Here is a 13,427-nt window from a genome sequence, read left to right on the forward strand (position 1 = left end):
CATCTGATGTTTTTATTCATAAAGTAAACACTTTTTTATAATCTTTACTCTTTTAAGTTTTTTTTTTTTAAATCCAGCACTCTAAAAGATGTGTAAGTCCCAAATTCTCTTGTGAATTCTACTTGCCTTGTTCTTAAACTACCTCCATAGAGGTAACCATTTTTGTGTTTTAGTATATATGTAAATATATAAGTATAATCATAATTTTTCTTTTCAAATGGATTGTTTTTCCTCTCCTGTAATTTTTTTCACAGACCGCATGTGCCAGATATAGTTTGATGTTAGTACATTCATCTCATTTTAATGTCATCATCATAATATTCTATAACGCCATAGTTTTTTGTTTTTTGTGTTTTTTTTTAAACTTTCCTTCAATTATTGGGCATTTGTTTGGTTTTCCATTCTTTTGATATTAATAAACTGTTATAGTAAATATCCTTGTACTTCATTCGTTGATATACACTTGCTTCTAAATGTAATAAAGTGTGGAAACTGGCCAAATTACAAATTTGGTAGCTTTCTCCTGTGATCCAAGAAATGACCCATATCTGTTGTATTGGTTACCTATTGTCATTCATACTAGCTCCAGCTCCCCAATCAGGTTCCATCTCTGAGGAAGCACGGTAGATATGTTGAGTTCATGATTACATTGTTTGCACGGTAGATATGTTGAGTTCGTGATTACATTGTTTCTAGAAACAAGTTCTGAAGCATTGGTCTTCACAGACCCTTCTGACCCACTTTGAACTACAGAGAGGATACTGACAGTGTGATCTCAAATCAACTCTTTGCTTCCTCCCCCGACTCCCCAAAAAACTATGTGTATTGAAAATGTAACTGGATACTATTAATTGCCTTTTTAGAAGTTTGTACAAATTTCCTTTTCAATTATCTTTATTTTAAACTAAAATCTATAGCTTACTCATCACCAAAATTTAAAGATTACAGAAGTGAATGCAAGTTGTGTTGTCCTGCTCTTCAGAGAAAACCAATTTACCTTGAGTATCATCCTAATTAGTGTCGCCACCAGGCCTCTCTGTCTCTCTTGCAAATAATCACATACCATATTTTTCCTACCAAAATGGGATCATATTATATGGCACATCTGTAGTAGACACTCAGTAGCTTCTCTCCATGTTGGTAAATGTAGCTCTTCTTTATTTTCTTTAGCATAGATAGAGCATTCTACTATATGTTAATATCGTAATTTATTTGATGGGCCCCCTACTGGATAGACATTTTAGATTGAAGAAAAGTTGGGAGACAGTACTGAAACTGGGTCCTTGTTTATATACCTCTGTGTGCTTCCTGGAATTGAGTCACGCCCCATGGCTCTTTCTTAAGGCCAAAAATGTCCCATCATTGTGTAGATTAATTAGGGGAGGGGGGAAAACACTTCAGTTTGCAGTTCTTGGATGATTGATAAGGCTAGGCATCATTTTTTGTCTGTAGATCACATTTTCTTCCTGGATGTTTGTTCATGTCCTTTGTCTTTGACCCTGAACCTCTGGTACATTACCAGTCACCTGTTACTCATTTGCAGATGTTTTCTCCCAGCCTATCCCCTTTTCTGTTTTTTCAGTTGAATTTGTCATTTCCTCAAATAGAATATTTAATTATTATATATACCAGCCTTTTCCTTTTTTGAGTCCTGAATTTCCTGTCATGCTCAGAAATACTTCCTTCATCCTAACATTGTAAAAATATTCTTTTGTTTTTTTCTGGAATAATCCATATGCTTTAATCCACATACAGTTTTTCTGTATCATTTCCAAAGTGGAGAACAGTTTTATTTCAGTGCATTTTACTGAGATGCCACCTTTGCCATAATAAACTTATTTATATGTATGACTGATTCTGGGAATCTTCCTTTTCTTGCCCTGAGGTATTTTGCTTTTGCCAGTGTCCCTGTCCACTGTAAATGTCTTGAGACATGTGATAAGGTCAGCCCAACTCTTTAAGTTTTCTAGTATTTTCAAAATGGTATTTTAATTTAGCTTTGATGAAATTGGTGTTAAAATTCTTCTAATTTGGGATGCATTTACTATATAAAGTGTTATTTATTTCCATAAAAATATTTACATGGGTCTGTCAGACCTTGGTTGAAACACTACAGATGGCCTTACATATGCATTTTTGAAAAGGCTGTGAAAGGAAATTCAAGTAACATGTTCTACTTGTATGGGTGTTAAGTTTATTACATTTAGGTATTATAAATGCTTTCATGTAATATTTGTTGAGCATTTCATTATAAATTATGTCATTAATATCCACATTTGTTTTTGAGAGGACTATAATTATCTCCATCTTTAAGTTAGCAATGTAGTCTCTTGACATACCCCCCTTCATCTAGCTGAAGGAGCACCTGGGTTCTAAGCATCTTGAACTTGGCTTGTCAGCTGGAATTCCTGTCTGCCTCTTCACATCTGTTCCGCATGCAGCCTTCTTCATCTCAACAACAACTTTGTCCCTCTTAGCCATTGCTGAGAACCCAAATCCTAGCCATCACCCTTGTCCCTGACTGTAGGAAATCCTGTTGATTCTACCTTCTGAATATATTCAGAACCCCACTCTGTGTCACTCGTTCCACAGCTGTCCCCTTGTACAAACCTTCATTGTCTCAAGTGGATTATGGTGGTCACCTTCCAGCTGGTCTCCCTGTTCTGTTCTCAGCCCCACACCCCTTCTGTAGCCTCTCTCAATAGTAGCAGCATCGAGCCTTTTAAACAGAGTAGGTCTGCTCTTGTCTTCTCAAGCTCACTGCTGTCTCCCGTTTCCCTCAGAGTTAAGCCGAAGTCTTCACAGTGGGGTATGGGTCCCTTCTCACGAGTACAGCGTTGCTCCTCTGACCCACTGTGACGGCCATCTCACAGTTTCTCTTACCTGTGAGGTGCCAATAACAAAACCTGCCCCTCCGGCTGAGATTTTAAAGAAACTATGTATATAAATCACTTTTATACATATGTGGCACAGACCATACACTTGATAGTGGAAGAAACATAGTTTTGTTATTTATCTAGGGTTCTTTTATAGCTCTTAAATCACAAAGTAATAATACCAAGTATTTAAATAGTACTTACCAGGTATTAGACTACTTTAATTGCATATGCAAACTTATTTCATAACTTAAAAACTTTTTAAATTTTACAACAACACTATGAGATAGGTACTATTACTTCCACTATTGTACAGATGAAAGAGAACCACAAGCTGGGTAAGTACCTCGTTCAAGGTTATAGAGCTAGTAAGTGAGAAGGCCTCGATTTGAAACCAGACAGATTGCCATCAAAGTCGATGCTCTTAAAGACCATATTTCATTGCTTATCAAATATCTATTTAAAACAACAGTTATCATCTCCATTACCCCATAGCAACTAGTCTATATTATTTTTTAATAACTTCAGTAAAGATGTTTACAGATTTAAAAATGAACATTGAAAATTTTGTGTATTGTGACATCATCTCTTAATGTATGTGTAAGAAAACCCTTTTTCTTATCCAGTTCTTTAACTTTTCTTCCAGTTAGATGAAAATCCTCAATCTTTTTTTTTTTTTTAATTTGACCATCCTTTGGTTAACTGGCAAAAAGTTTTCAACTTTATTCAGTTGTTCAAAACCGTTCTTTCTAAAGACCAGTTTTAAAATTTGTGAAAAAATGTAAACATTCATTTAAAATGAATATTTTTCCCCATTATCTTCTCTCACAGTAAATGAATTGTCTGCTCTCATGGAAGATGGACGTTCTCATGTTCTTCTAGCAAAAGTTTATAGTAAAATGGAAAGACCTGGTGATGCAATCACTTCATTACAACAGGTAAATGCCACTGCTTGTGAGTGGCTGTGCGTGAGTGGCTGTGTGTGGGAGGTGGGAACAGAAGGCAGTATGCCACATGTAAGAGGAAGACAATTTATTTTGGCTCAACTGCGACAGAAAATAACCCAAAATAGAAATAATGATTGAATGCCAGTGGGTTGTACTGCTTAAATGTGTTATTGCTAACCAATATAATGATTAGAGCGAGTTGATATTTTTAAATCTTTTATAGCTGAGGAAGTTTGGTTTAATCATTTGTGTAAAGTCATATGACTAGGGTCATAGGCAGGATGTGAACTCATTTTTTTTCTCTTTTGTTTGTTTTTATCTTCCTTAATTTTTCTTAATATTCTGAGGTTTTCTAAGGAGAGGTTTTATACATGTTTGCTTGCATGTATTCCTAAGCACCTGGTGGTTTTTGATGATTTTTCAATTTCTAGCTTGTTGACTTTTTTTTTTTTTAATAAATGACTTAAATTTTATCTGCAGCACCCTGCAGCTACCAAGGTCATCATGGTAATTTTCTCCTATTTTTCATTCCCCGTTAATGTACTATGTTAAATTGATTGATTTTCAAATGTTAAACCACCCTTATATTTCTTAAATGTCACTTTGTTATGAATTTTAATGTCAAAATTTATATGTCTATGTTCCTGAGGGTGTTTGGATCTCTAAGATTATTGTTGTTTCTTTAATATTTGGAACAATTCAGAGTTAAAACCATTTGGACCTTGACACTTCACTGATGGAAGGTTTTGATTAGTGGATTCAACATCTTTACAATTCAGACTGATCATTTTTAAACTTCTTACATTAGTTTGAATGGCTGTATTTTTAAATTTGTTCATTATATGTTCTTGTTTTTGAATGTCTGCAAGTGCTGTAAAAATGTCATCTTTTATGGCCTGATATTGGTGATTTTATTTTATTTTCCTTCTACTATTAATGTTCAATTATGCCGGGAGTTTCATATCTTAATATTTTCAAAGAACCATCCTTTGCTTTTCTGGCTTCATTAAATGTTTTCTGTTTATCTCATTAATTACTTTCTTCTACTTTTTTTGGATTTGGTTTGCTGCTCTTTGCCTAGCTTTGCCTAGCTTTGAAAAAGTATGTTAGGTAATAGATTAGTTAGGCTTAGTTCTGTTCCTTCTCATTTAAGTTGATAATTTTTCTCTAAGTATTGCTTTGACTACCTCCCACAAATTTATTATTACTCAGTTCATAATATTCCTCCTTTTCACTTTGATTGCTTCTTTAACAAATGGGTTATTTCCAGGCACTTCTGATTTTCTTGTTATTTTTGGGGGGAGGGGTACCCTTAATCCATTTCACTATTTTGTTCATCCCTCTAGCCCCTCCCTTCTGGCAACCACCATTTCTCTGTATTTGAGTCCTTGTTATCTTTTGGATGTTGATTTCTAATTGAATTCTACTGTGGTCAAAGACCTACTTTGAACAGTTCAGTCCTTTGATATTTGTTAAAGCTTGCTCTCTGTCCTATATTTTATAATCAGTTTTGGTATAGGTAACTTGTGGATTTAAAATAATGTGTTTCTGTCATTACTGAGTGCTTAGTTCAGTATGTGTCAGTTAAGTCAGGTTTGTTAGTTGATTTTTCCTACATCTTCTCAGAACTTAAGTAGAACATAGAGTACTTCACTAGCAATCCTGTATGCTTTCTAGAATACCATAGTACTTGCCATCTTTTGACCTAATTTTCATGTACCCAGAAGAGTTCTGCATTCTCCAGATAATTTACCAAATGTTTTGACTTTGAGCTTTATTTTTTTTAAGGATTTTAGTCATTTATTTGAGAGAGAGAGAGACAAAGTGATAGAGGGAACACAAGCAAGGGGAGTGAGAGAGGGAGAAGCAGGCTTCCTCCTGAGCAGGGGTCCCAATTTGGGGTTCAGTCCCAGGACTCTGGGATCATGACCTGAGCCAAAGGTAGATGCTTACCAACTGACTTTGAGCTTTAGCTAACAGTGTATGTGTGTATGTGTGTGTAAAACAACATTTCAATAATTTGTCCAATATGTCCAATTCTTTTTATTCTGGTTGTGAATGATTTGAGATTGGGTCATTAGATTTCTGTGATACCCATCCAAGTTTATGATTTCATTGCAACATGTCATCTTTAAAGTGTTAATATCTTATCCTTAATTGTTGGTATGTTTTATCCCTATTTTCTGATCACATGGTAAGAAAATGATACCTAACCCTGGGATAGCTACCATTAGCTACAAAAAAAGTGTAATATCAGTAAACTTAGATGTTTAAAATATTTTAGAAGTGAATTTGGCCTATTTTACCTTTTGGTGACTATTACTAGTCCCAGCTGCCCTGTTTATGTGAGTCCTTATATTATATGAGTGTTGTATCCTAACATGCAACACTAAGAAGAGAATAAACAGTATACATGGTTAGACTATCTCAATGAACCAAATTTAATTAATTTTAAGCATATATGTTATAGCACGGAGGTTATCCTCTTTGAATAAATTTAAAGAGCCATAAAATTCTTCTCAGTTGTTAACGTTCTCTGCATTCTGATCTTCAAAAAGATAAATCTTGAGTTAACAGTTCAAAAGCAACTTCAAGTTTATTTATTTAGGAACCATTTATTGAGCTCAATGCCCACATTATAAGACTTTAGGAGTTCCATCAGAGTATTTTGCATTGTTGCTTAACATTTTAGGCAGTGGCAGAACTGCTACATTAGAGAAGCCCCAAGTCTTATTAATTCTACTTTCTAAAAACTTCAGATTTCTGAAATGACTCCACATTTTTCTGTCTTTCGTCTCTGTCACCTTTTGCCCTGTCCCACATATCTTTTGCCCACACCCCTCCATTAGCCTCCTAACGGATCCCTATCTTTTCCAATCTTGTTTCATTCCAGTTAGTTTTCCTCAACACTAGCATGATTGGTCTGAAAGACAGACCTGATCTTGTTACTCCATTGCTTATAGACATGTAGTAGTAACTGCTCTGTAGAAAAAAATTGCCCTCTAGAATAAAAAAAAAATTATTTAACAAACTTAGCGGATGTAAATTTTCTCTGTCTTTCTAACCAATTTTTCCTTCTAATTCTTTGGTCAAGCAATAGTATCCCTTACATTCTTTTCTTCACCTATAATTCCTAATGCCTGTACTCCAGTTCCATCTCCTTTATTTCTCCCAAACTCACGTGGGTGTAACTACCAGTAATTCTTTAAATCTCACTTCACCTCCAAGACTAGGTTAGGTCTCGTATTGTGTACTATCGTAGGAACTGGTATTTCCTAGCCATAAAACTCCTCATAATTGGCTGTAATTATTTTATTATCTATCTTTCTGCTAAAATTAGAATTTCAGTGAATGTAGTTATAAGCCCATGTTTTGTGACCCTAGCAAATGCTTGCCTCATTAGTTTTCTGTGCCATGTAACAAATTACCACAAATTTTAGTCAATGGAAACAAAACACACATTTATTTTTTCCACAGTTTCTGTGGGTCCATATTCTGGACATGTTTTAGCTGGGTCCTCTACAACGTGTCAGGATAGTCAAGGTGTGACCAGGGCTGGGTTCTCATCTAGAGACTTGTCTAGGGGAGGATCTACTTCCAAACTTACACAGGTTATTAGCAGAATTCATTTGCTCAAGGCTGTAAGACTTAGGGCTCCAGCTTCTTGTTTGCTTCTTGTTGCAGATCCTAGAGGTTCTCACACTCTAGAGGTTCATCATCTCCTTGCCTGGTAGGCCAGCTGATATGCCTACTTAGTTCTTCAAACCAGTAAGGGGGAAAGGCTGTAGAATGAATCTGCTAACAAGACATAGTCTTACGTGATGTAATCATGGGAGTGACGTTCTATCATATTTGCCATATCCTGTTGGTTACAAGCAAGTTCTAGTTCCCCACCTCACACACAGGGTGATTATACAAGGGAGTGAAGACCAAGAGGTGAGGGTCATGGGAGTCATCTTAAAATCTGTCTGTCTTGTTAGGTGTTTGAAATTTTAGTTGAATGACTCAAACCATACATTATTTTAATTTTTTAATTGCAGGAAAAATTACGAGGAAAAAAATCACTTTTTGGCATATTAAATTAACCATCTTTCCTGTGAAAGTAAAATCTAAATAAATCAGATATAAATAACCCATGTGCCATAAAACACTAACAATTTACTGACTTTCTAACTTTATGTAGTTTTAAATAATATGAACGGATTATTTTTGCTTCTTTCATTTAACATTCATTTGTGTGGATTTTTCCATTATGTCTATATAAGTCCATTTACTCTTTGTTAAGTGATTGCATAAATGCATTAGTGGATGCTTATCTATAGCTCAAAGTTAAATTTTTATTGTGAAAGCCTGAAACATAGGATTTCTCTGTTACTTACAATTTAACATATAAGCAGTAATGTGATACTCTGATTTTTTTTTTTTTTTTAAAGATTTTATTTATGAGGTTCGGGGATGGCTTAGTTGGTTAAGCATCTGCCTTTGGCTCAGGTTATGATCTCAGGGTCCTAGGATTGAGTCCTGTGTTAGGCTTCCTGCTCAGTGGGGAGTCTGCTTCTCCCTCCCCATACCTGCTCATTTTCCGTCTCTCTCTCTCTCTCTCTCACACACACAAAAATAAAAATGCTTTTTAAAAATTTTATTTATTTATTTTACACAGAGAGAGAGCACACAAGTAGACAGAATAGTAGGTAGGCAGAGGGAGAATCATGCTTCCTGCTAACCAGAGAGCCTGATGCAGTGCTCCATCCGCATCCTGGAATCCCAGGACCCTGGGATCATGACTGGAGCTGAAGGCAGAAGCTTAACCAGCTGAGCCACCCAGGCGCCCTGATATTCCAACTTAATTTGTATATTTTATTTCAATGTGATCTTCAGTAAGATATATATGTATACAATAAAACTATTGAGGTAGAAAGGAAAAATTAAGTCTATAGAGTAAGATATTTATACTTCATTCCACCCAAGGATTTTAGGGAATTCATAAAATAAGCGGAGAGAAAAGTAAATGCATTGACAATCAAGGTTAACATAGTTATCATAACAGATAATTAAATTAAATTTAGTTCTTGTCTTTCTGGAATCCAAGGAAAAAAATAGGGAATGATATCAATTCTTTGAGAGAATTTTATTCTGTATGAAAATGTTTTGTAATGATCATTGTATATACTTAGAATAATTGAGCATATTTTATGAAATGCCTTTAATTATAAATGCAGACAACTTTTTCTCAAAAAATCTGCCCTGATTATTTACCTTTAAGAAAATGCAAAGCATAGGGGCACCTAGGTGGCTCAGTCAAGCGTCTCCCTTTAGCTCAGGTCATGGTCTCGGGTCCTGGGATTGAGTTCCACGTCTGGGCTCCCTGCTCAGTGGAAGCCTGCTTCTCCCTCTGCTACTCCCCAATGCATGCTCTCTTTCTCTCTCCCTCTCAAATAAATAAACTCTCTTAAAAAAAAAAAATGCAAAGCATCACAAAATCTAACTTATAAAAATGTTTCTCTAGGAAGTTAAGCTAATGAGATCTTACCTGACTTTTTAGAGATTTAGTTGATGAAGATAAAAATTAGACTATCCAGAGAATGAACTGTGTATCTTTTAGACCTAGGGTGATCATAGAGGTTATCATTCAAGTCAAAATACTTTTGAAAGGGAAAAAGGCAGAATTAATAATTAAGCTGGCACAACAAGTATAGAAGTTACTATAAGACAGAAAGATAACGATCACTGTATTTAGACCAGTTATTGCAGAGTTTTTTGTCTATGAGTGTGTGTGTGTGTGTGCACCTGTGTGCAAAACCATACACACCAATATTTACATATATAAAAAACCATGAAATACACAAATGTACACATATCTTCTGTACTTAAAAAACAGACATTAATATAACAAAAATAAAAATTTCAGGAAACAGTATTAACCTTTACTACTATATACAGCATTATTTTCTAATCTTTCCTCTTTTGTTTCCAAAAGAATGCTTATTGTGATGCTTTAATTTTATGACCCATGGTTCTAAAGAATACTCAGCTTTAGACCATCTTCATCATATACCGGTTGTCAACCAACATTTTGACAGGAGTCCCCAGAAGGGCTCCCTGTTGTAGCAGAATGTGTGGCAGATGGTGGGCATTTACTCTTTGTTAAATGAATGCATGAATGCATTAGTGGATGCTTATCTATAGCTCAAAGTTAAATTTTGTTGTGAAGGCCTAAAACATAGGATTTCTCTGTCACTTACAAAAGGAAGGTCTCAGTGTTTCAGAAATCAAATCTGTAGGTGATGAGGCTGATAACTTCCCATTCAGCAGCCTACAGTACATTCTTACCTTGAGACCCCTGCCTTCTTTCTGGGTATCTATGTATAGCATGGGACCTCATATATACCACCAACTGATTAGTCATTTTCCTGTCATTAGGCATTTGAGTTGCTATTGATTTTCTGATTTGTTGCTATTGTTTTTTTTTTCTTTTTACAAAAAAGAACAGAGATTGTTTTTTCCTTATAACATATAACAGTGGTTCCTTTTTTTTTTTTTTTTTTTCAAAGTAATATCCATAATACCTAAGAGTAGAACAACAAAGTTCAGTAGTCTGGTTAGTTTTATCAAGTTAGCATGTTTTGCTAGGGTAAAGATTGGACTCATTTGTATGCCATCAACAATATATGGATGTACTTACTCTCTGAAACCTGCCAATATTTGAATTAGTAATTTTTAGATACTAGTTTATTAATTTAATAAACACTTTACATTTCCACTTATTACATCTAGATTCTTTCTCAGATATTTGTTTCATGGTTGCATTTCCTCCTTCGGAGCTTTCTGTATATAATCCTTATAACAGTGGGAAAAGACTCAGTAATTTTCTTATACTTCATTTGGAAAGAGATGTGCACGCTGGCTCATTTGCAAACAAACTCATGTTTAAGACCTCAATTAAGACATTTTCTTTGGATCAGGCTTTGTTAGAGTGAGGGCCAGTAATGCTTAAATAGATCTGTGCAATTATGCTGCATGTGGGTTATTGGGAATTGTTTAACTTATTTTCTCTTTCTTTTTTAAATTCCTTTTTATCCTTATTTTTTTCTAGGCTCGAGAATTACAAGCTAGGGTACTAAAACGTGTTCAGATGGAACAGCCAGACGCAGCTCCCGCACAGAAACACTTAGCGGCTGAAATTTGTGCAGGGATTGCAAAACATTCTGTTGCTCAGCGAGACTATGAAAAAGCAATTAAGTTTTATAGAGAGGCTCTTGTTCATTGTGAAACAGATAATAAGGTCAGTACCTTTATAAAATTGTCACCACCTTTTATTCCAGATGTCATCTGTTACATTGTTGCCCCAAATATAAAATTCTCACCAGCTTATTTGTAAAAGAAGAATTGTAATAAAAACACAAGCTAAATAAACATCTGTTTGTAGAAATTCTTTGAAATCCTTATATGATGCCTTAAATTAATGATGTTAAGAGTTTTTAAATTATTATAGGAAAATTGTTTTAATTAAAATAAAATAAATCTGTAAGCTCTGTTTTAATAATCACTTTAAAACAATGTCTCAATGTTGAATATCTGAATCTAGGTGATTCGCTTCAGTTTACCAAAGTGCAGTTGTATACCTCTGTATTTCAATTGCTGTTTGGTGCTAGATGTGCAAAAAAAGTGACTATATTGAATCTCCTACCTCAAGTGGCTCAGCATGAGAATAAATGTAAGGATAATGTTGGTATAGAAAACTTCTTTACATCTCTGGTTGTGTAAATTAAAATCCTGTTCTCTCAGATCTTGATAGATGATTAATTTAAAAAACTTATATATGGCTAAATACTTCTTTTTTCCCTTTTTCTTTCAATTTAAATTCCAGTTAACATACAGGGTAATATTAGTTACAGGTATACAATATAGTGAGTCAACACTTCCATACATCACCCAGGGCTCATCACAGCAAGTGTTCTCCTTAATCCCCATCACGTGTGTGACCCTCCCGCCCCACTTCCCCTCTGGTAACCAGCAGTGTGTCCTCTGTGGTTAAGAGTCTTTCTTGGTTTGCCTCTATCTCTTCTTTTTTTCCCCTTTGCTTGTTTTGTTTCTTTAAATTACACATATGAGTGAAAGCGTGTGGTATTTGTCTTTCTCTGACTGACTTATTATTTCATGACATGGAACAAAAGACAGCCATATGTTAGAATTTAAGGTTTTAAATTGAATATTTTGATATGAATACAACTCAGATGTAAGGCAAAAGTAACCTTTAAGGCATAACCAAACAGGTACCTTGTTCAGTGGTGGCTGAGGGAAAGCTGTGAAATCTGAAGCATACCTTAGAAATCATCTGCTCCAGGCCTTTTATTTTTCAAATGAGAAAACAGGTTCAGAGAGATAACAGGGACTTGGGCCCACCATGGAGAAGCCTGGACTAGAATCTAATCTCTGATTTAAGTGTTTTTTTCATAATGCTTTATGTCTCTACCTTTTGAGTAGGTTGCTACCGGTTTTCCCCTGTTGCCAGTATATACGAGAAAGTAGAACTGAATATGCCCATAGTTTTCCTGCCTCCTCAGACTTGGCATTTTTATTGCCATCACTTTTGGTCAACTAAGGCATAATCTGTGTCCAGACATTTTCCTCACTCACATTTTATTCCAAACAGTTTCTGACTGACCTTGTGCTTTCTCTGTAGATAATGTTGGAGCTGGCACGATTATACCTGATACAGGATGACCCTGAGGCCTGCCTACGGCACTGTGCTCTCCTCCTCCAGAGTGACCAGGACAATGAGGCCGCCACCATGGTTAGTCCCTGAGACTTCAGTGCCATAAAAGCAGCTGTGTTTTATATTTCATGGGGAGGTTTCAAATTTTTTCTCATAAAACTAATACTAGAGAGACCTAGCTTGCGTTGGCTTTTGGAAGAAATGATATTTTTAACATCAGTGGTACATTTTACCAGTAAAGACCAGAGTTGCTTTGTCTTAATAAGAATGGAAACCTGGATGAGGCCTTTACTTGCCCTTGCAGGCCTCATTAATTTTTCTCGATGCCAAAGAGGACACTTGGTCAGGAGTTCCTGTGATAAAGCTGTAGTTGGCTAAAGACTGTTTTAAGTACTTGCCCAGACCCACTGGACCCATTTTAAAGCTTTTGTGGGACTTTTGGAGTTACAGAAGAAAGCTCTGTATACCTGTATATCATTCTAAGATGGTGTGTTTCGGAGTTTCGCTTTGCTTTCCCATTTTTCCTGGGTTGAGGTGTTTGTTAGCTTTCAGACAGCTACATAGATGATGGTGCTAGAGGTTCATTGAAAGTTATAATTATAACTGAAAAGAAGTATAAAAAGTATCCCTTTTAAAACACACAATAAAAGCTCAGTAGATCTTGCTTATTTTAAATTCCTTTGAAATATTGAGGGTTTAAGAGTGTTTGGGGTTGCTTTTTTTTAATCTTCCCGTCATTTTAGCCAAGTCCAGGGAGGCATCTTCTCAATAATAACACATAGAGTGTGCAATTCCCTTCAAATTTCTGTTTTTAAAATAACCACTTGAAACATATTTTCTGCTAAAAATAAAGCTTTGCAAACAGAGCGATCTGTTTCACATCCTTAA

General features: G+C 35.3%; 1 protein-coding gene across 1 annotated transcript in view; it reads left to right on the forward strand.

Annotated features, from left to right (window-relative positions):
- Window positions 1–13,427, forward strand: part of TTC21B (tetratricopeptide repeat domain 21B) — a 78,034-nt gene that overhangs the window by 36,997 nt on the left and 27,610 nt on the right. Inside the window, exons 19-21 of the mRNA XM_004743993.3 lie at window positions 3,708–3,814; window positions 10,917–11,105; window positions 12,507–12,617. Of these exons, the coding sequence (XP_004744050.1) occupies window positions 3,708–3,814; window positions 10,917–11,105; window positions 12,507–12,617 (407 nt within the window). The remainder of the gene's footprint in view (window positions 1–3,707; window positions 3,815–10,916; window positions 11,106–12,506; window positions 12,618–13,427) is intronic.

This window comes from Mustela putorius, unplaced genomic scaffold (genome assembly GCF_011764305.1).
Source record: "Mustela putorius furo isolate JIRA1106 unplaced genomic scaffold, ASM1176430v1.1 tig00003869_pilon_pilon_pilon, whole genome shotgun sequence".
Taxonomy (NCBI): Eukaryota; Metazoa; Chordata; class Mammalia; order Carnivora; family Mustelidae; genus Mustela; species Mustela putorius.